The 23,773-nt window shown below is 32.1% G+C and overlaps 1 protein-coding gene across 15 annotated transcripts in view; it reads left to right on the forward strand.

The window, feature by feature from the left end:
- EHBP1 (EH domain binding protein 1) overlaps positions 1 to 23,773 on the forward strand; it is a 394,259-nt gene that overhangs the window by 260,575 nt on the left and 109,911 nt on the right. For 14 of the 15 annotated variants that reach the window (XM_051975359.1, XM_051975374.1, XM_051975362.1 and 11 more), the window contains 4 exons: positions 5,043 to 5,221; positions 5,833 to 5,881; positions 9,509 to 10,420; positions 14,139 to 14,282. In XM_051975359.1, the coding sequence (XP_051831319.1) occupies positions 5,043 to 5,221; positions 5,833 to 5,881; positions 9,509 to 10,420; positions 14,139 to 14,282 (1,284 nt within the window). The remainder of the gene's footprint in view (positions 1 to 5,042; positions 5,222 to 5,832; positions 5,882 to 9,508; positions 10,421 to 14,138; positions 14,283 to 23,773) is intronic. The other variant, XM_051975360.1, reaches the window with a different exon arrangement.

A 23,773-nucleotide genomic window follows, 5' to 3' on the forward strand; every position in this document is an offset into this window, starting at 1 on the left:
ACGTAGATCTAATATGTACAGTTATTTGCATGCTATCTTCCTCACTGAATTCCTTCAGGATCAACACTGTATTTTTTGCCTTTGTTTGCATTCTCAGAGCATAGCACAGTGGATATATGCACAAAGTAAGTACTTAATAAATGTTTGTTGACCCACTTAACTGTAATACATCAATTGTAGAGGTCTAGTACAGTGCCTGAATAGTTCTTAATAAATTCTTGTGGGATTTAATTGAAGACTCCATGGTGTTCCATTGGTATCTCTAATGTTAGGAGAAACTAGCGATATGTTGGATAATTGTATTCCCTGTGACAATTTTATGAAACAACATAGAGTTGGCAATCTGCATTATTGAAAACATTCAAATGGATGAGATCACAGATTCATTTTAGTATTTTGAGAGAAGGCATGTATTGATACAAACTATTAAGTGTTTAAATGGCAAATCCACAAAGAAAAGTCTCATATATTTAGTTTAGAGAAAAACATCTGAAATGTAAGATTGCTTTTTAAACTTAAAAATTAATTCAATTTCAACAAAGTTTTTAAAAGTACTTGTTACACTGGTAAATCTAAGAATGGAAGTACAAAAAAAAAAAAAAAAGTAAGTTCCTATAATCAAGAAGATCATCCTGTCTTGGGAAGAGACAACAAGTATATTATAAATACAAAGTAATTTCAAGCAGAAGAGAGAACTAACAACTTAGGGTATTAGTCTTAGAGCAAACATCTAAACTGAGCTTTGAAGAAAGACAATATAACTAAAATGCATTCATTTAATGTACATTTCTTCTAGTGAATCTGGTGATTTATTTTTCTAATTGTTCTCATTCAAGTAAATTATATAATGTAGTAGGATTTATATAGATCATAGATAAATTGAGACTGAAATGTACACACAAAGAGTCTGAATTCTAAACATGTTCTCCCTATAAAGTAGGGAAAATATCTAATATTAAAATGTACACAATGCTTATTGTGTATTTTATATGTCTAAATATTAAAGATATTGATTGTATCTAATACCAAACATTCTGATGAAAAAATTAATTCAGTTATATGTATTTTTGATACCATAACTAAAATATCTGGAAGACTAAATGAATAGTTCATTTTTCTTCTATATGTTGCCACCTTTGGTTCAGATGTAATTGAGAAAACAGTGAGAACTACCATAGTTAAGAGCTGCATTGATGTTTTTAAAATAATTCTTAATTACGTTTAGAATCAAAAATAAGAGGAAAATTAAATTATCATTTTCTATTGAGCTATATAGTTATGAATCTTTTTGACTATATAAAAAGAAACTAATTTGCTTTATCAACTAAGTCAAAGTTTTTAAAAAACCATAGGATGATTCCCTGTGTCACTGAGACTAGAATTAGTTAGTGTTTTGATCCTGGCTCTTTCACTTGTGTTTCATCCTGATACATGGTGCTATTTTCTCATGTATAAAATAGGAGAAATAATAATTACTTTACCAACTTATAAAGAATAGCTAATTAGACACTATACAAATATGAAATGGTATACAAATTATTAAAAATATCTTCTTTGAGGTAAATCTACACCATTCATGGAAACAAGCTTTTTAATTACAAGATTCTTAATAAAATTATTCATGTAGTCTGATTATTTGATTGATGTATTTAAGTTATACTTCATAATTTTTGTTGAAAACATTCATAAAAGGATGTTATTATGTAGGCATTAACACTCTTCTAATGTTTCAATATGCTAAGTTAAGTCCTTGATTCTTACAAACTAAAGGAAAAGGAAGCTGTTGACTTGTGCAGTTTGGATAGTGTGCTGCCATTCTGCTTTCCCAAAGATTAAGAGTGAATAGGCTATTGCTCACTCAGTTTTTGGGAAGAGATGAGGCCGTAGGAACCAAATTTTACATTAGCAATATCAAAGTCAACATATTCAATTCTGAATTGATTTTCATTTCCCTTCGATCTGTTCTTCTGGCCTTTTTTTCTTAACTGATATTTATGATATACTTTAACATTTGTAAAGTGCTTTGTATATGTTTTATTTGGGTCTCACAACAATCCTCAGAGATAGGATGCCACTTTTTTTTCCTATGATCAGATTTTAGTAGTGTTTTCTTCAACTCTCTCCCACACTTGAGATTTTTAATTAGTTATTAAATCTCCTCAACATAGCTTATATTTATTTTTTTCTGTTCACACAGCCATCACCTAATGAATTCCCTAATTGCCACCCCTTTAAGGGTTGCAACAGCTTCCCATCATGTCTCACCTTTATCATCTCCCCTCTCCAGACCATCCTTTTCACCACCACCAGGCTCATTTTACTTATGCTTAAAGCTGGTCATGTTATTTGTCTACTTATTGCCTATTGACTCAAGTTCAAACTCTGGCCTGACATTTAAGTCCTTCCCCAATCTGGCACCACTCCGGTTCTGTTCTTATTTAATACTACTTTCCTCCTCATATGCTATATTCCTGCCAAACTGAACTACTTGAAACTCCCATTCCTACTTCCCATGTATACAGCATAGTACCATAGAAAGAACAATAGGTGTAGAACAAGGGAACCGGGGAAAAATTTTAACTCCGCTTCATATTACCTGTGTGATCTTCCACAAGTCATTGAACTTCTATGGACATCAATTTTTTCAACTTTAAAATGAAGAGTTTCACTAGAACAATATCGGATCTCCATTTTAGCTTTAAATTTGCTAACTTCTGTTATCCATTTTGTCTTTAATTGTGTTGTTTCCCATGGAATGCCTTCCTATCCCTTTATTTCTTCATCTGTAGAATTCCTACCTCTCCTTTACAGTATTTCTCCTTCAAATACTACCTGCTCTAGGAAGTAGCCTTCACAAATTTCCCTTTTGCCCTGTATTTTGGAAATGACCATTCAACCCATGATCTCACATAGCACTTGATTTGAACTTCAATCAGAGACTACATGTTCTATTTTTTATGCTTATTAAACACACAGAAAGGGAGAGGACAAAATGCCTTTTACAGGTATGTGATGTAAAATCAATGCTTATGGAATTGAATTGAATTGTACTTTTCCAACTTTAGTATTCTATCAGACTAGTCATGTGGTGAAGTGGAAAGAATAGATTAGATGACTTGGATGGTGTGTCTTGCTTTTCTGGGCCTTTGTTTTCTTATATATAGAATAAACAAGTGGAGTTTAGATAATCTGCAAAATCTCTCCCATCTCTAAAATTTTATGACACAATTTGTGAACATGATGACATAGTTAAGATGCCAGAAACCAAAAGCTATTTTTTAAAAATCATGCCACTGAACAAACATTCATTTCAATAGAATTGTAGTTAGAATGTTGTTCATTGGGCATTCTTAATATCTTTATTTTATTTTAATCCAATATGTAAAATATCTTGTGGAGAGATGAGAAGGAAGTAGAAGTTGTTGGAAAAGCATTTGGAAGTTTATTTAAAAGATTCTTAGATAATGATAATTGTGCATTTACTAGGTGGATCCCATAAAGAATCATTGTTTTTTTTTTTTTTTTCCTGAGGTGAATTGATAATATTGAAACTTATTTAGTCTATTGCTCAGTATTAATTAAAGTTACTATATAATATTAGAGCCTATTCCTTATGAATTGTTTAATAGTGTCTGCTGCTGTTGATGGAGATATCGTTTTAGGAACATCAAGATTCATGGTTGTTTATGTAACAATTTGTTAGTCTGACAGTCAATAAAAATGAGAAATTGCCTCTGTGGTATTTCTTAGTTGTCTTCCCCCACAAGCAGTGAATACATAAATCATAGTTATGTGAGTTTGACAGCTTTAATTGTTTAGCACTGACATGCTTTTGTCAAGTGGGGGCATCATTGGTCTTTCTTAACTAGTCTGTATGTCAAGAGTGATTTGCTTCCCAAACCAAGTAATGACATTAGGATAAGTGACATTATCTTTCTTTCACTTTATTTTGGAGTCTTTCTGTTCTGAATCTGAATTTGGTTATAGCTCAAATTTATACTGATTTTCTTGTGAATTAAGAGCAAGATTTAGAATACTGAAAACCTTAGTGGTTTGTCTTAAAATAACTTGCCCATGACATTTTAAATTGGAAGAACTATTTTTTGAGTGTGAAACAGTACATTTTTGTTGTATTCAAGAAAACAAAAATTACTCAAGTTTAAGATTAAAAGCATAGAATAAGCATTTTTATTACATAGTCTGGGTTTATTTTTACTTTGTCAATCTGTAATTAATATCAGTTGACTGTCAATAAATATTAAAATAAAAAAGATGTTCTCAATATAGATTTAATTAGTTGCTAGTGTAAATTAAATATTCATTTATTCTTATTTGAATATTCACTTTCTATGTAAGTAAATTTTGCTTTCTCATAGATAACCAGAAGAAACTTATTGACTTGGGGGAGGCAAGGAGAACCAAAATGATTATGTGTTGTAGCTAACTACATTTCATCATTGTTAGTAACTCTAAAATAGTTGCTCTCATTACATGCATATGAAAATGATGTTTGAATATGATTAACCTAATAACTGTTCATTTGGACTGTATACAATATTAAAGTATTGCAGTGATAAACTTTGATCTCTCTACCATAGTAACAGCTCACAACTTAGATTACATAGTAAACTTTGATTTGCTCTATTTTTGATCTACTCAGAAAAAAAGTTATAGGAATATTTTTTCATGTATATACCTTAGAAATCATTAAAGGTATGGAAGGTACAGAGACTATGCAGTAGAAATGCCTTAAGTGTTTAAGTACTTCATGACGGTGTTTCCAGCATTACAGTTCTTGGCCTGTTCTCATATGTAAGTTTAGAATTCTGTAGATCTACATCCTCTAAAGGCAAATGCTGAGGGCCAAAATTGGAGATAATAACTTGAGATTTATGTGCCTTTCTTGCAGGTTGCAGTCATAAATTGACAGCTCTGAAGGACTGAAACTCACATCAAAGGATGCAGATCATCTAGTTAGGTCAATTATTGTTAATTTTCATCTTCCATTAAATTCTTTTAATGTTTTCCTCTTTTTCTTCTAGCCAAGCCCTATACCAAGTCCTATTTTGGGGAGAAAGCCAAATGCTAGTCAGTCATTGCTTGTATGGTGCAAAGAAGTAACAAAAAACTATAGAGGAGTCAAAATCACCAATTTTACTACATCCTGGAGAAATGGCTTATCTTTTTGTGCAATATTACACCACTTTAGACCAGATTTGATGTAAGTAAACACATTTTAATTTTTCAGTCAAATCCTTTACATGTGCTAGAAATAGGAAAATAACAACATTAAAACCACTACTTGACGTGTCCTAAAATGCTTAATTATAAATTACTTTGAGCACTTTGTGTATTTTGAGGAAACAGATTTATGCCAAGCCTTGAAATCCCATTTTTACCCCTCCTAAAAACAATCTTTTCTCTACTTAAAAAATGATATATTTCTTTTTTCTTAATCTTATAAAAGAACAGACTTCAAGATGATTATGAAAATTGTGTTCATTTTGAAACGGGATGAGACAAATAAGCCCTTAGCTTATACATTGACAACAAGGGATTACTTTATGGTGAATTTGGTTGCAAGGCTGGTCTCTAGTCTCCTGTACTTTTTTTAAAGATATAAAAATTCAGGCAATGAAACGTATATTTATTGTTTATTTATTTATTTGGGTAATTTATTTTATACATTATTAGTTTTGTTGATCAAATTGCTATGAAATTGCTAGTTACTGTAAGATATTATTGTATGTCAGATGTTTAGACCTGAAGTGTTTTAAAACTACCTCATTTATCAAATACTATACATACCCACTATGCCATTTTCTCCCTCAGTGACTACAAGTCCTTGAATCCTCAAGATATTAAAGAGAACAACAAAAAGGTAAGACCTAATAGGAAAGGAAAGGAAAGGAAAAAAATGTATATCTTCGATTTTTACTTTACTGCAGGTTTTTATCAGTTTTGGGAGAGTGAGGAGGCAGTCTTGTAAGGTCATAACTATATAGTTCACAGAAGTTATTCAGACTCCTGCAGTTAAAATCAGACTTAGTATTGACTCTGATTTGTCATGTTTAACATTCACAAGAAGTTCCAGATTGGCATTAGAGTGATTTTTTGTATGGCCTTTATTAATAATTGAAAAGGGATAATGGGGCTTGTGGAGTACTCATGACTTTTTTCTTCTTTCAGTCTAATTTATTTTCAACTATTTTTTAGGATTATACTAAAAATTACATGTTTATACTTCTGCTTGACTTTACAAGACTACCATATTGGTTAGAATAAATGTGTTCATGTTAATGCCACGAGTCCTTAACATTTTAACATTTAAGAACTTTGATTCCCATTATTTTCTATTAAACAGTATTTTTCTTTAGCATGGTGAGCATAATTAACGAAAACCAGTATGAGCCCAAACCAAGGTTTTTAATTCTCTTTTGAAACACCTAATTTAAAACTCAAGTAACATAAAGAGAATCCTGACACAGTTTTGTTTAGCTAAAATAAGTTTAAGCCCAAATTTTCTTCCTATTAATGCGTCTTACATCTCCCCACCCCTTAAAAAAAATCTTAGCCAGCAATTAAAAATTTTATTTTCTTTGAAAAGGCATGATTCCCTCACATGGCATACTGACAAATAACTCATTTTCTACACTATTAATAGCGGGAAATCATTGTAATATTCTTTTTTTTGGTTGATATTCTGTTAAGTAGGTTATCTGTGTAAATTATTTAAGTTTTCAGAAGCAGCACACACCAAAGTAAAAAAAAAAAAAAAAAATTTCCATAACAAGTGTCCTGTTGAGTAAATAACAAGCCTTTTTCTAGTTCTCATGGAAAAGCAAAGCTAAATATTATCATTTTTATAATGTGGATTTTCTGACTTGCAGTTTGAGATTCTGAAAACATATTATTTTATATTTTCTTTAACATTTTTAAACAAATATATGAAATCTTGTCAGTTCTTAAGTCATAGTAAAAACCCATTATTTTGTATTTCTTTTTTCAAATTTTGAAGATTTTAATGCTGATAATACTTCAGATTTATATTCTGCATATATTAGACTTCTGTTAAGCAGCTTTGTCTGAAAAATAGTTTTAGGATGAATTTTATTTCATATTCTTCCTCTTGTCAAAAATACTCATCATTCAATAAGTAATTGTTGATTAATTTTTGTTTCTTTCATCATTTTAAGCTCTTGCCCGACAACTACATTTGAAGTAGCTCAATTGCTTCCTTCAGATTTGTTTCCTGGCTTCACACAATTTGGCCTGATAACCCCATGTGTCCTAGAAGGGAATGAAGGCAGTACAGGGAGCAGCAATGCCTGTGTATAAGTTCAGTGTGAATGTATAGAACATTTGACAGTGACTTCTCCTAACCAATTAAAATAACATCTAGCAATGAATAAGACAATTTTCTTTGTAAGAACTTTTTCTTCTGCACCCAGGCTACTACAAAAGACGAGTGAATGATTGACCATAGCAACAAATATTAACCTCTGAAAATACACCTTTAAATAAATGTTTTGACCTTACTTGTTAAAAGTATGATTTGTTTTTAAACAGTTTGCACTACAATTAGTGTTCATAATTACATTTTAAAATTAACTGTTATCAGAATTCAAAGTTAAGAAGTTTCCTCATAAGGAAGCTAATCATTTCCCCAGATCTGGAAGAAGTAGTGAATAAAAAAGGTATTTACCTGTGACATTTGATCTTGACCAATATGTCAGTGTGTTAGATAATTGGGAAATGTTTAGAATACTGCCTGTGGTGTTTTCACTGATGGCCTGCAGTTGATGGCTGTCAATCATGTTGTCAGAACATTGGAGAAAGAAAAATTCTTTCATTTTTCCTAAAACAAGTAAAATAACAAACAAGTCTATGCTTGCATTCCAATTGAGCCATATACCTTAACTAAATATTTTGAATCTTCTTTATATATTATGAAAGATAGTGCTGTGAAAATTGAAGATGTTTAAATATTGCAATTTGTTTTCCATTTCTCTCTTCCTTTCTCCCCCTAAAAATTTATAAAACTGGGGGAGGAGTATGAGAAAAGGATTAAATCCAAAGGTAGAAGTGTATTTTGACATATAAGTGCAAAATACTATTTTCTTCCTGGTGTTAAATCGCTTTATAACTTATTGTTTTGAAGAAAAGTTTTAGGTTCACTTTTAAAACCAGAATATGATGAGAATTTTCTTGTAACCAAAATTATGACATGTAGAACTAAAAAAATTTTCTTATTCTCACTGAAAGTATGTCTAAACCCTTAGCCATTCCCTACAGGGCTTCTGGCAACACAATACTGGTTTCAAGGGTTAGTTCAGGATAGTAATAATTATTTGTAAATTGAGAAACAGCTTTGATTCTTCAAAACTAGAAAAACCTGATGCACTGCAGTCATTTTAAGGGCTAGCAAAAATAATACAATGCAGCCACACATTCTCAACTTTGTCATAGAACTCAAAACACTTCATTTTTTTTTCCTGTGCTAATTAAGGAAAATTACATTCTTCTCATTTTGTAAAGTCATAGTTAATTGAATGTTTAAGAAAATGTTTCTAAGTTTAAAAAGCATTTGTTCCTCTTTATATCAGGTGTTTGAAGTGTAGTTCTTTTTGGTTATCTGCTTCTGTTTTTCATCAGCACAAATCACTGCAATTACACATCCAGTAGAAGAGAAGTCGATCAGGCATGATAAAGCCCAAGATAGATTAGTGTGGTGTCTTTATTTCTTAGTTTCTTATCTTAAAAACCTATTCTTAAATATCTTTTTGTTGCAATTCTCATTTTTATTTGCTTGTTCTCTATATCATTCTATTTTTATCTATTAAGGATACCCCTAATGAAGGTGGGCACATGCTTAAAAAAAGTGACAAGGTTTTAGGTAATAAAATTAAAACCTGGGATATTTTTAATTTATAAAGTTAGAAAACATACTGAAATCATTAGTCCCTCAACTCACTTCTGCTCATCTCTCTTTGAAAATCACTTTAAGTAGACATAGCTGTTATGAGAGATAGGCAAGACCCCCATCCCAAAGTGACATTTGAAAATAATTCTGAAAGACAGCTCTCTAGGCAAGAATTTTGTATTTAGATAGACTGCTTTGGTTCTGAACTCTGAAATGACTTTCTAGGGCATATGTTTTTACAACTATTCTTTGCTTTTTTTTTTTTTTTTTTTTTTTAGTTTTAGTTTCATATCCAGCATTACCAAAAATAACATGAAAAGCATTTTAAAATAAAGACCAGCTAAGTAGATTTTATATTCTTATCTACATGAAAAGTAGACATATTCCTAGAGGAAGAAGTCAATTTATGTTTGGGAGAGATGTGAAAAGATCATTTGCATTTAAAAAAAAAAATTTTAGCAACAATGTATAAATGTTAAAAATCAAGTTCTAATGTTTATTTTTTAGTTACAACTGAAATTTTGATTTGTAATATTTGACATTTGAATAAACTCTGTAATAAAATTTCATTTGCTTATTTTGAAGGCATACGATGGATTTGCAAGCATAGGAATTTCCCGGTTATTGGAACCTTCCGATATGGTTTTGTTAGCGATTCCTGACAAACTGACTGTTATGACCTATCTTTATCAAATAAGGGCCCATTTCAGTGGTCAAGAATTAAATGTTGTTCAGATAGAGGAGAATAGCAGTAAAAGCACATATAAAGTGGGAAACTATGAAACTGATACAAACAGTTCTATTGATCAGGAAAAGTTCTATGCAGAACTTAATGATTTGAACCGAGATCCTGAATTTCAGCAAGCTAACAGCGGAGCTGTAGACTTCGTATCTCAAGATGATTCTGTATTTGTAAATGATAGTGGTGTTGGAGAGTCAGAGAGTGAGCATCAGACCCCTGATGATCATCTGAGTCCAAGCACAGCTGCCCCTTATTGTCGAAGGACTAAAAGTGACACAGAGCCACAAAAATACCAACAAAGCTCCGGAAGGACTTCAGGATATGAGGAGGCTGGAATGTATACCCAGACAGATTCTACACAAGCACAGATTTTGTTGGGCAAGAAGAAATTGCTAAAAGTTGACACTTTAGAATTGAGTGACTTAACATGTATCAATGATAAAAAAAAAGATACATCTCCATCCTTTGCTTGTGAGGGACTCGACAGACACAGGCACCATTCTCTAGAAGTTACTGGTAGTAATTTGGAAGAAGAAAAATTGCTATCTTCTGACTCCTCAGAGAACAAGAGACCAGAACCTGAGTCTCCTGTAAACAAATCAAGTTTATCTCCCAGTTCTAAACTTGGATATTCATATAACAGAGATGTAGACCTTGCAAAGAAAAAACGTGCAACTCTGAGACATCCCGAGTCTGATTCTGAGACAGATAGAACAGTTTTAAATCATTCAGAACAGTCTGCAAAAACAGCTCAGGTAAGAGAATTGACTAAGTATTCATCTTTAGTTACTAGTCAAGTATGGCCTTTGTCTTCATACAATATATTTGTGCTACATTGTTGTAGGCAGGGGCTATTTTTCATTTTTTTTTCCTTCATAAACTCACTTCTTTCCACATAATAGGTGATTTAAAAAGATTTGTTATAAATGGTTATAGATGGCATATGTTATGATTTGTCATAATGGGAATGTTTGAAGTGACGAATACTTATTAGATGTTCTTTTGTTGTCTACTACTAATATGTGAAAACCAGCAATATAGCCAATAACTCCTCTTAAGATATGTCCTACTCTCTCTGGTTAAAGTTAATGATAACATTTTACAATGTTACTAGAAAAAAAACTTTCTATAGAATAAATACATATCTAGAATTCTATAAAATACATTCTATATAGAATAAATAGATATAGAAACCGTTTAGCCTTTAAATACTACTAGTTAATTGGCTATATAAGTAAAAGAGTATTTTGAATCTTATAAATGCATAAGAATAGCCTGAGAATATTTTTATTTTCCCTCCAAGGAAAAGGCCATCTTAAACATGTTTTTCTTTTCTTTCTTTTTTTTTTTTAAATCAATTTAAAAATCTAATCTTTCTCTTTAAAGTATTTTTCCTTTATTTTCCTTTTGTTTTGCTTAGATATTTCTTGCCCTCTATGTTTTATTCATGGTTAAAACAAATCATAGTTTTTTCAGAGTTGCCCTGTTAGATGTATAGATTTTGACCTGATCACTGATGCCTTAGCAATCATGACTTGCCCAGCAATAGCTTTCAGTATATTTAACTTTGAACCAAATGCTTTCTTGACAAATCAGTAACCACAAAAGCATAATACAATTTTAGAAGCCAAGAGAGGGAACATAGTACCTTACAGAGAGTAATAACTCCATCATATTTGTTCATTCATTTATTGCAAAATTGTTAGTGAATATGTTTAAGTACTGTTCAAAAAATAGTCATACACATCTATTGTTTTGTTGATGCCTTTTGTAATTATATAGCAGTCATTTTCCAATACATATCCCCACCACCCACATCAAAACCTCTCTTTGAACAAATAGAAACTGTTGAGCAAAAACAGACACAGTGACCACATCTGATAACATATGCAACATTCCATACCCATACTCACCCAGCTTTTCATATCTTCCTAAGAAAGGAGGTAATGGAGGCAGCTAGGTGGCGCAGTGGATAAAGCACCAGCCCTGAAGTCAGGAGAACCTGAGTTCTAATGTGGCCTCACACTTAACACATCTTAGCTCTGTGCCTCAGCAAAAAAAAAAAAAAAAAAGAAAGAAAGAAAGAAAGGAGGTAATGTCTTCCACAACTAAGATTGCCCATTACATTTAATCTGAGTTTAAATACTTATATTATTTTCATTTACATTATTGTAGTCATATTATATCCTGATCTACCTTCTTCATGCTGCATGAGAATTCCCTTTATCCATTTCTTGTAGCACAGCCATATTCTTTTGTATTCACATGCCATAATTTTGTTCAGCCATTATCCTTCAGAAAACTTGAATTCTTTTCTGGTTTTACTACCAGGACTTGTGGCAAGTGACTTATACATCACTTTCCCCATATGTAAATAAGAGACCTTTTTCAGTCCTACTCACTCTAGTGATTGAGGCAACTAGTAGTCTTCATCTCATTTAGTTCAAGATGGGTAAATATATTGGCTAGAAACTGATGTAAATTTCTAGTTATTTCAGTCTTTGGAATGATAAAGGGGATCCATTATCTCGAAAACTATCATATGGCTACTTATAAAACATCATGGGTTTTCAAAGATCCATAGTCTAAAGGTCTCAAACAAAAATAATTCAAGTTTGCTCTACTGTATAGAACCAAATTTGTGATTGTAAACCTACAACCACTATTTAGGAAAAAAAAACCCAAAACAAAACAGCCCTTTATTATATGACCATAAAATCAGTGAGGCCCAAATCAAAGCCCAGAGAGCCTGAATGGCTTATCTGAGGTCACTTTTGGGTGGAATATGAGCCAACTTTAACATTTTGCAGTTGAAGAGCTTATTACATAGCAAGATAATGTCAGGCCCAAGGTCATACAATTAACAGCAGAGATAGTGTTAGAACTTTATTTTTTTCTTCTTAAGTTCCTTCCATTATTGTCGGTTTTATTATAAATTTTGATAATATAGTTTAAAAAGCTCACAACAGCAAAACAATTATTAATAGTCATTTCAAAAACATATATAGATATAATCTAAGTATCATCATTGCAAACTGCTGTTTCTCAAATTCTTCTCTGTTAGGCTATATAAATTTTTAAATAAGCTTAAATATGTGATACAATTTTGTTTAAGAAAAGTTTAAAATTTTTGCTATCATGTTTTAGGACAAAGGAGAAAATAAAACCAGTAAAATAAAAATATGTGAAAATTCAGAGCAGTTAAATAGTTATATAAAAGAGAAGGGCAAAAATTATCATCTCTTTTTTAGGTAGTTATTCTAACAAACTAAATAAAAATAATATTTGTACTTGTATTACTTTCCCCTTTGCTTTTGCTAGTATTTATACCTAAAAATTTCATTACACAATGAACGAAAAGATTTATGTAGATATGAGATTAGTTGTAACCACAAACTATTACATAGCAGTTGGATATGCTGGAAAGGAAAAAAAGAAATTTGTCCAAGTAACAAATTCCTACCTTACTAAAATTGACATGTATGTTACTGTTTAGAACAAAGGGTTTATGAATTTTTAAATATATTTTATAACTGTACAATATATTTGATTTCCTTTGCAAATTTTTATTTCATTTTATGCGTTTAAAAACTTATTCTGAGAAGGGTTTCTCATAAACTTCACTGAATTGCCGGAGGCATCCATGAGACAAAAGTTTAAGATTCTTTGGCTTATAGCTAATGTTGAATAATTTTATTTCTTTTTGGCAGTTTCCAAATATATGGTACAGATTCTTCAAAATATATGGTACCAATAAAGCATTTAATATTTTTCAGTAGCTCAGGTTAACTCAGAAAAAGTTATGATTCCGATAGGGTTTGTTTCATTTTAGGGAGAAAAATAGATAGGGAAGGCCACACTTCCAAAATATGATTGCTTTTCATTGACTCAAAATATGCAATTTAGAACATTGTGAAGTGTGAAAAATGTAAGCAAATTTTACAGAATAAAAACAAAGTGTTTCAATTCTTTTTAAACTCTAGATTATGTTGATTTTTTTCTGTACTCAAAATGAAATGGTTGCTAAGAAAAGGAGGTCTTGGTCACCATTCGCACATATTAGTAAAAAATATATGTTCTACAAAAAGTACAAATGTGAAAGAAATATTGTTCATCCTATAAAACTCTAGGTCCTAAAAATTGGATTTAAATTTATTTGGTTGTCAGAATATGTTGCTTTTAGCTAACATGAAGATTAGGAGAAACAATAGATTTATAGACATTCTTTTGAATACATTTCCATAAAGTTTAGTTATAGTAAAGATTTAAGTGCTAAAAATAATTTCATTTATGTTTAAAAATGTGCTTATAAATGCCATAGTATATATTGAGCATGTTCTTCCATAATACAATCTCATGAAATTGTCTTAATTCTGACCTTTTTTTATTTAGGTAGATTATCTAAACATTAATGTGCACATATAGATTATATATATGTCTCTTTGCCACTAATTTTGCCTCTTTACTTTTAAGCAGCGAATATTATCAAGACAGGAAGAACTTAAGGAACGAGCAAGAGTTCTTCTGGAACAAGCGAGAAGAGATGCAGCTTTAAAGGCTGGAAATAAGCAAATAACCAGCCCATCCACCCCAGCGCGCAATAAGCAGCTGAGTGATGTAAGGTTCATGAAGGGTTTCAATCATTTAAATTAATTGTTACTTAATTATGCCTCTTTTCCCCAAGGTAATTGTGTTTTTTTTTTTTTTTTAGCATTTCACTCAATGATAGTATCATAGTAGGCCCTCAATAAGAACTTTATTGATAGATAGATGATTGTAATTTTTATATATATTCTTCCTACATAAAGGCATTAACTAAGAGGGAAAAAATGTATCTCTAGAGTATGGATTTCACTCATGATCAAATAATCTATTTTCTAGACAACTGTCCTCTCTGGAGAAGGAAATTAGTTTGTGTGCTGATTTTTCCTCATCCCATCTTCCTGTTTGCCAAGTTGTAATACTACCACTAATTATAATGGTAACATATTTAAAAATTGTTTCAAGATTTACAAGGCATTTTTTCTTACACAAGCTCTGTGAAGTAGACTTCCTTAATTCCATTAATCTGGGATCTCATCAATCCCTCCAACAGGTGCAATTCATACATGCTTCTCTATTTGTACAAAGCAGAAAGATCTGTGTTCAAAATATAGCTTCAGCCAATTATTACCTATGTGACTTTCAGCAAGTTAATTAACCTCTTTCAGCCTCAATTTCTTCCATCTGTAAAATAGAGTTGATAATACTATCTTTCTTATACGTTATTGTAAGGATCAGATGCAATAATATGTAAAACATTTTGTAGTCTTTAAAGTAAAGTCATCACCATCATTATTATTACAACTATTCTTTATGCTCTTCTATTAATCCTCCATAAGAGGTTCATCCAGTATGCTAAGAACCATCCCCTGGATCTCCTGACATTGCATAGAGGCTAATGGCATATAAAATCACTAAATTAATCATTCCTTGTTTGTAATATATGACCAGCTTGCTTCTTTTTTTCTATTATACAATTCTTTGATATTTTACCCAACTTTATGAGTGAGAAAATGGAGACTCAAGCTAGTTAAATGACTTAATCCAAACATTAAGTATATTAAGATCCAGGATGCAAAACCAAGTATTCCCAGGACACTTTCTTCACAATGTATTTGCTCATTTTTATGAATTTCACTGATATAAAATAGAGATTCAAAAGGCTAAGTAGAATCTATTTTCACTTTAGTCTCTGGTCCAAATAAAACATGGAATCTTCTAAACTGTTCTCTAAACTTCTAGGGTTGGGAGAAGAGGTCCCTTCCTTAGGAAACATTTGTTTTAGGCTCATTAGGTATACATATTTTTCATTTTGAGAAGTTTTCTTTTACTCAAAAAACCTGATTTTAATTTGTGACTATTCGTAAAAATTTTTACTTTCAGTTAAGAATGAAAGATATTTTGTGAATTTTTTTTGTGCTTTGGTCTCTAATGAATTCACCATGTAATATTTTATATTATAACTTCATGTGTTTGTGATTTATTCTTTCCCACCCAACTATAAGCCCCATAATAAAAAATTAATAGACTCCCTCTAAGACACCTGGTGATGATAAAGTTTTGAGAAATTTCATGTATCCTTTTCTCAAATAAGAACATAAATAGTTTAATCTTGTTTAATCTCTCATATTTACTCTTTTTTGCTTCTCTTGATTCTTGTAATTTAATGTCATATTTTCTATTCAGTTCTATTTTTTTCATTAGAAATACTTTTAAAAGTCCTCTTATTTTATCAAAGCTCCATTTCCCCTCCTCCCCCCATAAGCATTATACTCAGTTTTTCTAGGTAAATTATACTTAGCTGTCAGACTATTCTCTTTGCCTTCTGTTATATTGTATTCAAGTGCTCTGCTCTTTCATAATGGTACCTTCTCAGTACTTTTATTCTTTCTTTTTGGCTGCTTACAGAATTTTTTTTTCTTTGACTTGGAAATTCTGGACTTTGTTGGTGATATTCCTAAGAAATTTCATTTTGAGGTTCTTTCAGGAGTTGACCTTTTTATTTCTACTTTTTCCTCTGATCTCAAGTGATCTGTGTAGATTTATTTTAAGCTTTCTTGATCTAAGATGGGTAGGCTCTGGTTTTTTTAGTCATAGTGTTCACCTAGTCTAATGATTTTAAATTATTCTCTTCAATCTGTTTTCCAAATCAATTGTTTTTACAAGATACCTTATATTTACTTTTTCAGCATTTTGATTCCCCTTTTTCCCTTTCCCCCTTCCCCCCCACCGTGGCAATTGGGGTTAAGTGACTTTCCCAGGATCACACAGCTAGGAAGTGTTAAGTGTCTGAGGTCAGATTTGAACTCAAGTCCTCCTGACTTCAGGGCTGGTGCTCTTTATCCACTACACCACCTATCTGCCCCAAATTTTGTTTTAATATTTTTTCTTGCTTCGTGGAATCATTAGTTTCTATTTGGTCTAGTCTCATCTTCAGGGAGTTTGTATCTCTGGTGTCAAATTGTTAATTCCTGACCAATTCTTTCTTCCATATCTATCATTTTTTTCCCAATTTTTTCCCTCAAACACAATCATGTAATTTATAAATATATTTTCTCCTTAAGTCTTACTTCATCTCTTATAGAAATTCTAATCAGGTTTCTTTCCAAGATGAGTTTTCAGTGAGGTTTTGCTCATAGTTGTTTTAAAAGTATTCTCTTTTTTATGAGATCCATGTCAGGAACTTCCCCACATCAATAATAGTTCTTTGTGATAAATTTCTACCTGTTCTTCCAGTCTACTTTCTTCAGACTGTGAATATACTTGCCCCAGTTCTTTCCCTACTCTACTATCCCCTCATTCAGTCACCAATGTGAATTTCCTAAAGTTTAGGTCAAATCATGTCACTCCCCACTCATTAAACTCTAGTGGTCCCCTATGGCCTCCAAGGTAAAATCCAAATCTTTCTTTAGTGTTCAAGGTCCTTCACCATCTGTCCTCTTTCCAGTCCTGTTACACCACACACAGTGTCCCCCAAATACTCTTTAACTCAACAGTATTGGTCTCCTTGATATTCCCCATAGTTTCTCTGGCTATCTCCTATTGCTGGAATACTCTCCATTCTTATATTTGCCTCTTATCTTCTGTGACTTTTCGAAAGACTTGACTAAACTCCCATACAGAATGCCCTTCCTCTTAATTCTGGTGCCTTCCTTCTGTTAATTATCTCCAATTTATCCTGTTTCTATTTTGTTTATGCTAATTCGTTTTCTTCTTGTCTCCCCAATTAGATTACAAACCTCTTGAGAGCAAGGACTTTCTTTTCCTTTTCTTTGTATCTTTCTTTGTGTCTTAGTATTTTTGTATCCTCCTCAAGCACTTAGAGTGCTTGGCATATAAAAGCAGTTAGGTGGTACAGTGGATAGAATGCTGAACCTGGAGTCAGCAAGATATCTTTCAAATGTGGAAATATGTTTAAAAGGATTATACATTATACAACCTATATCAGATTGCTTACTATCTTGGGGAGGTAAGGGAGAAAGAGAAGGAGAGAGGGGGAAAAAAATGGACATAAAGTCTTAGAAAAATGAATGTTGAAAACTATCTTTGAAATTCTGTTGAGGAAAAAAAAGGAAGAGTAATTTTCATGAGTTCTGATCTGGGTTCAGATATTTACTGTGATCCTGGGCAAGTCACTTAACCCTATTTGCCTCAGTTTCCTCTTCTGTGATATGAGCCAGAGAAGAAAATGGCAAATCATTCCAATATCTTTGCCAAGAAAATCCTAAATGGGATCTCATCATGACTCAGAAAAGACTAAAACAATTGAATAACAAAGGTGTTTAATGCTCATTGACTGTACACAGTGACAAAACTAAGAGCAATAGATGAAATTGAAGAGAAAAATATTCAGATCTGATGGAAGAAAGAAGTTAATGAAATTAGAGCTATCTAAAAATAAAATAGATCATTAACTGGGTTACTGCTCTCTTGAAAACTGCAAACTAGTGCTAAGTGACCCCTTGTAGACAATGTCATAGCAATTTTGGGTTGGCTGTAAATTTTACTAGATGACTTTTGAGGTCTTGTCCATCTCTGAGGCTCTGCCAATAAATAAATATTGGTTATAAAGTGATTTCACTCTGTGTGTGTGTGTGTGTGTGTGCGTGCGTTCATGTGTGGCCTGCACGTGCGTGCAGCTACAATGGCCTTTTTCTCAGCTATCTGTTTCCCCTCACCTTATTGTAGCATCTAGTAGTATGGATTGCTCCTAATTCATAATATGATCTTACTCCACTTAAATGATGACATATTCTACCCCTTCTTCCATCTCTTAAATCATTCCTTCTCTACTTCATTATCTGCCTTATTCTTTTTGCATCTTTAATTACATTGGCCTATTTTCTTCTCTGTATATGAGATCTCCATTTTATGTCCTCAGCTACCTTTTTGATGCAGTTTACAAATTTAGACTTCCAACCCAAACCTCTTTGTTGGGAATTCCAGTCTTTTGTTAAAAACTGTTAAAGGAGGTACTTATCAGAATTTCTACTGGATTTAAATCTACCTATTTTTCATCCCCTAAATTATGCTACTGTTCCTAAATTTCAAGTCCTTGAAATCTGATCCAACGACAAAGATATAAACTTCTCATTGACATAGAAGCTACCTCTGAGATTGTTCAATAAATCAGTTCTTTCAGCATAGAGCCAAATGTAGAAGTTGAAGTCATAGCTGCAGATGCTTAAACATCTCTTTTAGTTACATTGTTTGTAAGGTGCTAACTTTGTTTTCTTTGAAAGCAAAAAGAAATGCTAACTTATTAAAAAAAAACTTTTTAGATTATTTTCTGTTTTATAATAGATAAATGAGTTATTTGATCCACATGTAAATAAGAAGTGAAACACCAGGAAACAGAAACTTTTACATTCAACCATAACCTAATTTGTGTTCCATTTAAAATTGATAACTCATACTTAAAAACTCATTAAATTAAACTCATGTTTAATTTATACCATTTTCTAAAATTTGATCAATTTTGTTGTTGTTGTTGTTGTGCTGTGTACATTGTATCACTTTCTTTCTGCACTCATGTTTATAACCTCAAAGTTATCTTGGATTCCTTGTTCTACTTTCTACATATCCATTCAGTCATCAAATTTTATCAGTTACAAAATCAATATATTCTCATCTCTGATCCCTCCTTACAATTCTCACTGGTGCAGCTTAAGGCTTTTAAAACTGAAAGTATCAATCAATTACAAGCATTTGAACACCTATTATGTTCAAGGTACTGTTCTAGATTATGGAAATACCAAGATAAACATCAGAAGTCCTTACCTTTATGAATCTTACATTCTGTCAGAGAAAACTACTGGATCACACTAAGTAAATATAAAGTAATTTTAGGGAGGAGGAGGGGAAAGAGGAGGAAGAAAGGAAAGGAGGAAAACACTATATTAAACTTTGAAGGAAATTAGAGATTCCAGGATATAGAGGTGAGGAAAGAATATCTTCTGGGCATGGATAACATATTTTACAAAGGAATGGAGAAGAGAAGTGAGATAGATATTGTATGTGAGGGACAGGAAATCATACCAATTTGACTAGTCTCTAAAATGTATAAAAGAAAGTAATGTGCAAGATCTTTTTTTTTAGTAATATTTTATTTTTCCAAATATATTTGAAGTATGTAGAAAAATATATGCATGTTTTTCCAATTTTTCATTTTTGTAAGACTTTGTGTACCAAATTTTTCTCCCTCCTCCCCAAGAAAATAATCCAATATAGGTTAAATATGTATAATCCTTTTAAACATATTTCCGTATTTGTTATATTATGCAAGAAAAGTCAGACCAAAAGGGAAAAAACCACGAGAAAGAAAAAAACAAACAAAAAAGTGAAAATACTATGCTTTGAAGCACATTCAGTCTTCATATTCTCTCTTTGGACACAGATGGCATTTTTCATCCCAAGACTATTTGAATTGCTGTGAATCATCATATTGTTGAAAATAGCCAAGTCTATCACAGTTGATCATCACATAACCTTATTGTTACTATGTACAATGTTCTCCTGATTCTGCTCACTTAATATGTAAGATCTTGAAAGGTAACCTCAGATTGTTATGAACTTCAAATATATATATATATATATCCTATATATATATCCTAAAAGGAATAGGGAGCTTCTTGAGCAGGTAAATGACATGGTCAGATCTGTGTTTTAGGAATATCATTGATGTCTCTATTGGTTCTTTATCCCAGAGAGATTATAAAAGAGGGAAAAAGACCCACCTGTGCCCCTTTTTGTAGGGGCAAGGACCTGGAAATTGAGTAGCTGACCATCAGTTGGGGAATGACTGTATAAATTATGGTATATGAATGTAATGGAATGTTACTGTTCTGTAAGAAATGATGAGCAGGCTGATTTCAGAAAAGCCTGGAAAAACTTACATAAACTGATGCTAAGTGAAGTGAGTAGAGCCAAGAGAGCATATTGTACATAGTTATGTGATGATCAACTGTGATGTGCTTGCTCTTTTCAACAATGAGGTCATTCAAAACAATTCCTTTAGGCTTGTAATGGAAAGTGCTATCTGCATCCAGAGAGAGAACTGTGGAGCCTGAATGTGGATCAGAGCATCATATTTTCACCTTGTTTTTTGTTGTCGTTGTTATTTGTTTGCTTGTTTTATTTTTCTTGTCATTTTTTTCACTTTTGATCTTTTTCTTCTTTTGCAGCATGATGAATATGGAAATATGTTTAGAAGAAGTGTACATGTTTTAACCTATTTTGGGTTGCTTGCTGTTTTGGAGGTGGGGTGGAGGGAAGAGAGGGAGAAAAATTTGGAACACAATGTTTTGCAAGGGTGAATGTTGAAAACTATCTTTGCATGTATTTGGAAAAATAATACTATAATAATTTTGCTGACAGCCAGGTTTTAAAGATATAACATCTTTTTTTTTTTTTTTTTTTTTAAGAGTTAAGAAAGGCAACCTCGCCAAGTATAATATGGGATAGTTAGGACTATACAGCAATGTATCTGAAAACGGTTTTGGAATTTTAGATTATTGCAGATTTCATATGATTCAGCAGAATGTGGCAGGCAAAATGCTGCTGCAACCATGAAGAGAGGCATATCTTTTAAGGGTGAACAGTCCCAGTCTCACATGTCCTATTCACATTGCACTATGAAAATTCTGTTTAGTTCTGAGTTCCACAATTGAAGAAGAATATCTAGAAGAGGGCAACCAGTAAAGCAAAGGCAATGTTCATGCCCTCTGAGGATTACTTGAAAGTATATAGAAACTGAATCTGCTTAACCTCAAGAAGACTCTGGAGTAACATATTTGTCTTCCAGCATTTGAAGTGCTATCATGTGGAAAGGAAAAAAAAAAAAAAAAAACTTAGTTTATTCTATTTGATGCTATAACAAAGAACCAGGAATAGTAGATAGTTGCTGTACAACCCCACATTCTGACTTCCTGGCAGGAAAAATCTCTCCATCAAGAAGAGCTGTACCTAAGTGGAATACACGATTTGTATTGATAGCATCTTCTAGCAGATATTAGGAAACCACCTGATAAGTATGTATTAAGATTCTCTTTTTATTAGTTAATTAATTTATAGTTATTAATTTCCTTTCTTCCTTAAAATTCTGTGGTTCTTTGAGGTACCTGACTTCTAATTTCCTCAGAGACTGTAGTGGAGGGGACCAAGCCCTGGCTATTCCCCTATTATCCTCCAATTGAACCATAAAAATAATAGCAATTCCCCAACTAATAATCCTGGAGATCAATAGGCTTGTTCCTTCAAATGGACCCTGTTCACATCTCTATTCTCACCATCTCTTCCTTGTCTCTTCACAGAAACAGCTTTGTCCCCCTAGTCTATGACCAAAGTCTAGGCTGCCTTCCTCCATATAAGAGTATAATCATTGTTGGGGCATAAAGAATTAAAAAAAACTAAAGAATTATTAATAACTGGTTTAAATATTTGATGGCAGACTTCTAGATCATATGGCTAACAATACAGAGGACTGCTCACTTTTTTCTTCCCCCTAATTTTCCAAAAAGTAAAACCAAAAAGCCCAAAGCAAGATTAATTGCCAGATATGAATCATAATATTTGAATCCACAGAATAAATTGGTACCCATACTGGAATCCTCTCCTGTTGAAGAGATTTTGCTAACACACTTTTTCTTGTTTGCTTCCCTATCCCCTCCCCACAACAAACAGCAGAAGCTCTTGTTAGGCCATGTGGTGTGAAAATGTGCTACCTTCTATTTAGAGTGACTCCTAAGTTAGGGACTGCAAATACTGCAGAGATTTCATGGAATACCTTCCATTCCCTCCTCCAACTATCATTAAAGAGCCAGAGAAGGAAAAGAAGAAATCCAAGTGAGGACTTAAGGCAGAAAGCCATTGTGAATGGCTGTATAGAGCTTGAAAAGAGAGAGACACAAAATTCCAGCTACGATCAGTCTTGTCTTCCTCCCTTCCCTCTAAAGCCACTAACAGTAGGCACAAGCCAGAAAACATTTAAACTCAAGAGGATCCTGTAACAGTTTTGCAGCTTGAACTTTGGGGTGTAGAAGTAACACAGTTGCAGGAAATAAGGGAAAAGAACCAAAACCAAAAATTTTAAGTGGAAAAATACTTAATAAACATAGAACATAAGTAGATAAAATCATCAGGTTCTCAAAACTAGAAGGAATGATGAATATTAAGCCCTGAAAGAGATTACAATACACTGTTAAATATTACATGACAAAGGAAATTGAATTAAGGATTAATTAAATGAAAAATCACAAGAGTGAATGGAACAAGAAATTACAGATTGAGTCAGAAGATTAAATTTATAGGAGGAAAAATTATAAATGAATAGATGTCAGAAGTTAGAACTTTCAATGAAATACAAATTCATTTGGCAGATTAAAAAACTAAATTTATGGTGGAGAGTTTCTCCTAAGAAATGATAGAAAGATTAACAAATTTAGAATTTAAAAAATTACATAAGATCTTGGAAAATCTGACAGATGAGAAGCAAAAGACAATAATGTTAAAAGAAAGTATTTCTCTCTACCGAGGGAGATAAGGGTTTTACGCTTATCCAATCAAGATAAGAACTTTTTTTTTCTTTTTAAATAACTTTTTATTGACAGAAGATAAGAACATTTCTATGGAGAACATTCTAGGTAAAAAGTTCAAATCATTGGAAGACTACTTCCTGTAATATATAGAGTGTTGCGCTTCTGTAGATGGCATCCTGTCCCAAAAGAAGACATGTGTGAGCTGTACCATAAAAATGGAAGGAATAATGACTCAGAAATGATAGAGCATGACCAATGGAAGAACATGATCATCTAGGAAAGAAAGAACATAGAATTGGCTAAAAAATGTGGAACAAAGGTAGTGTCTGCCTGGGACACAGCTTCTATTCCATTTACTTTACTCTTTGACACTTCTAAGAGTGAGGTACAATAGGAAAAAAAAAAAAAAAAACAATGTGGCAAATTCTTTACAGACAATAAAAATTCATTAGAAAAAGTTCAAACTCATTTAAGAAGCTTTAAATCCATAAATTCAAATTTTTAAAAAAGGATTAGATAAAGATATCAATT

This window comes from Antechinus flavipes, chromosome 2, assembly GCF_016432865.1.
Source record: "Antechinus flavipes isolate AdamAnt ecotype Samford, QLD, Australia chromosome 2, AdamAnt_v2, whole genome shotgun sequence".
Taxonomy (NCBI): Eukaryota; Metazoa; Chordata; class Mammalia; order Dasyuromorphia; family Dasyuridae; genus Antechinus; species Antechinus flavipes.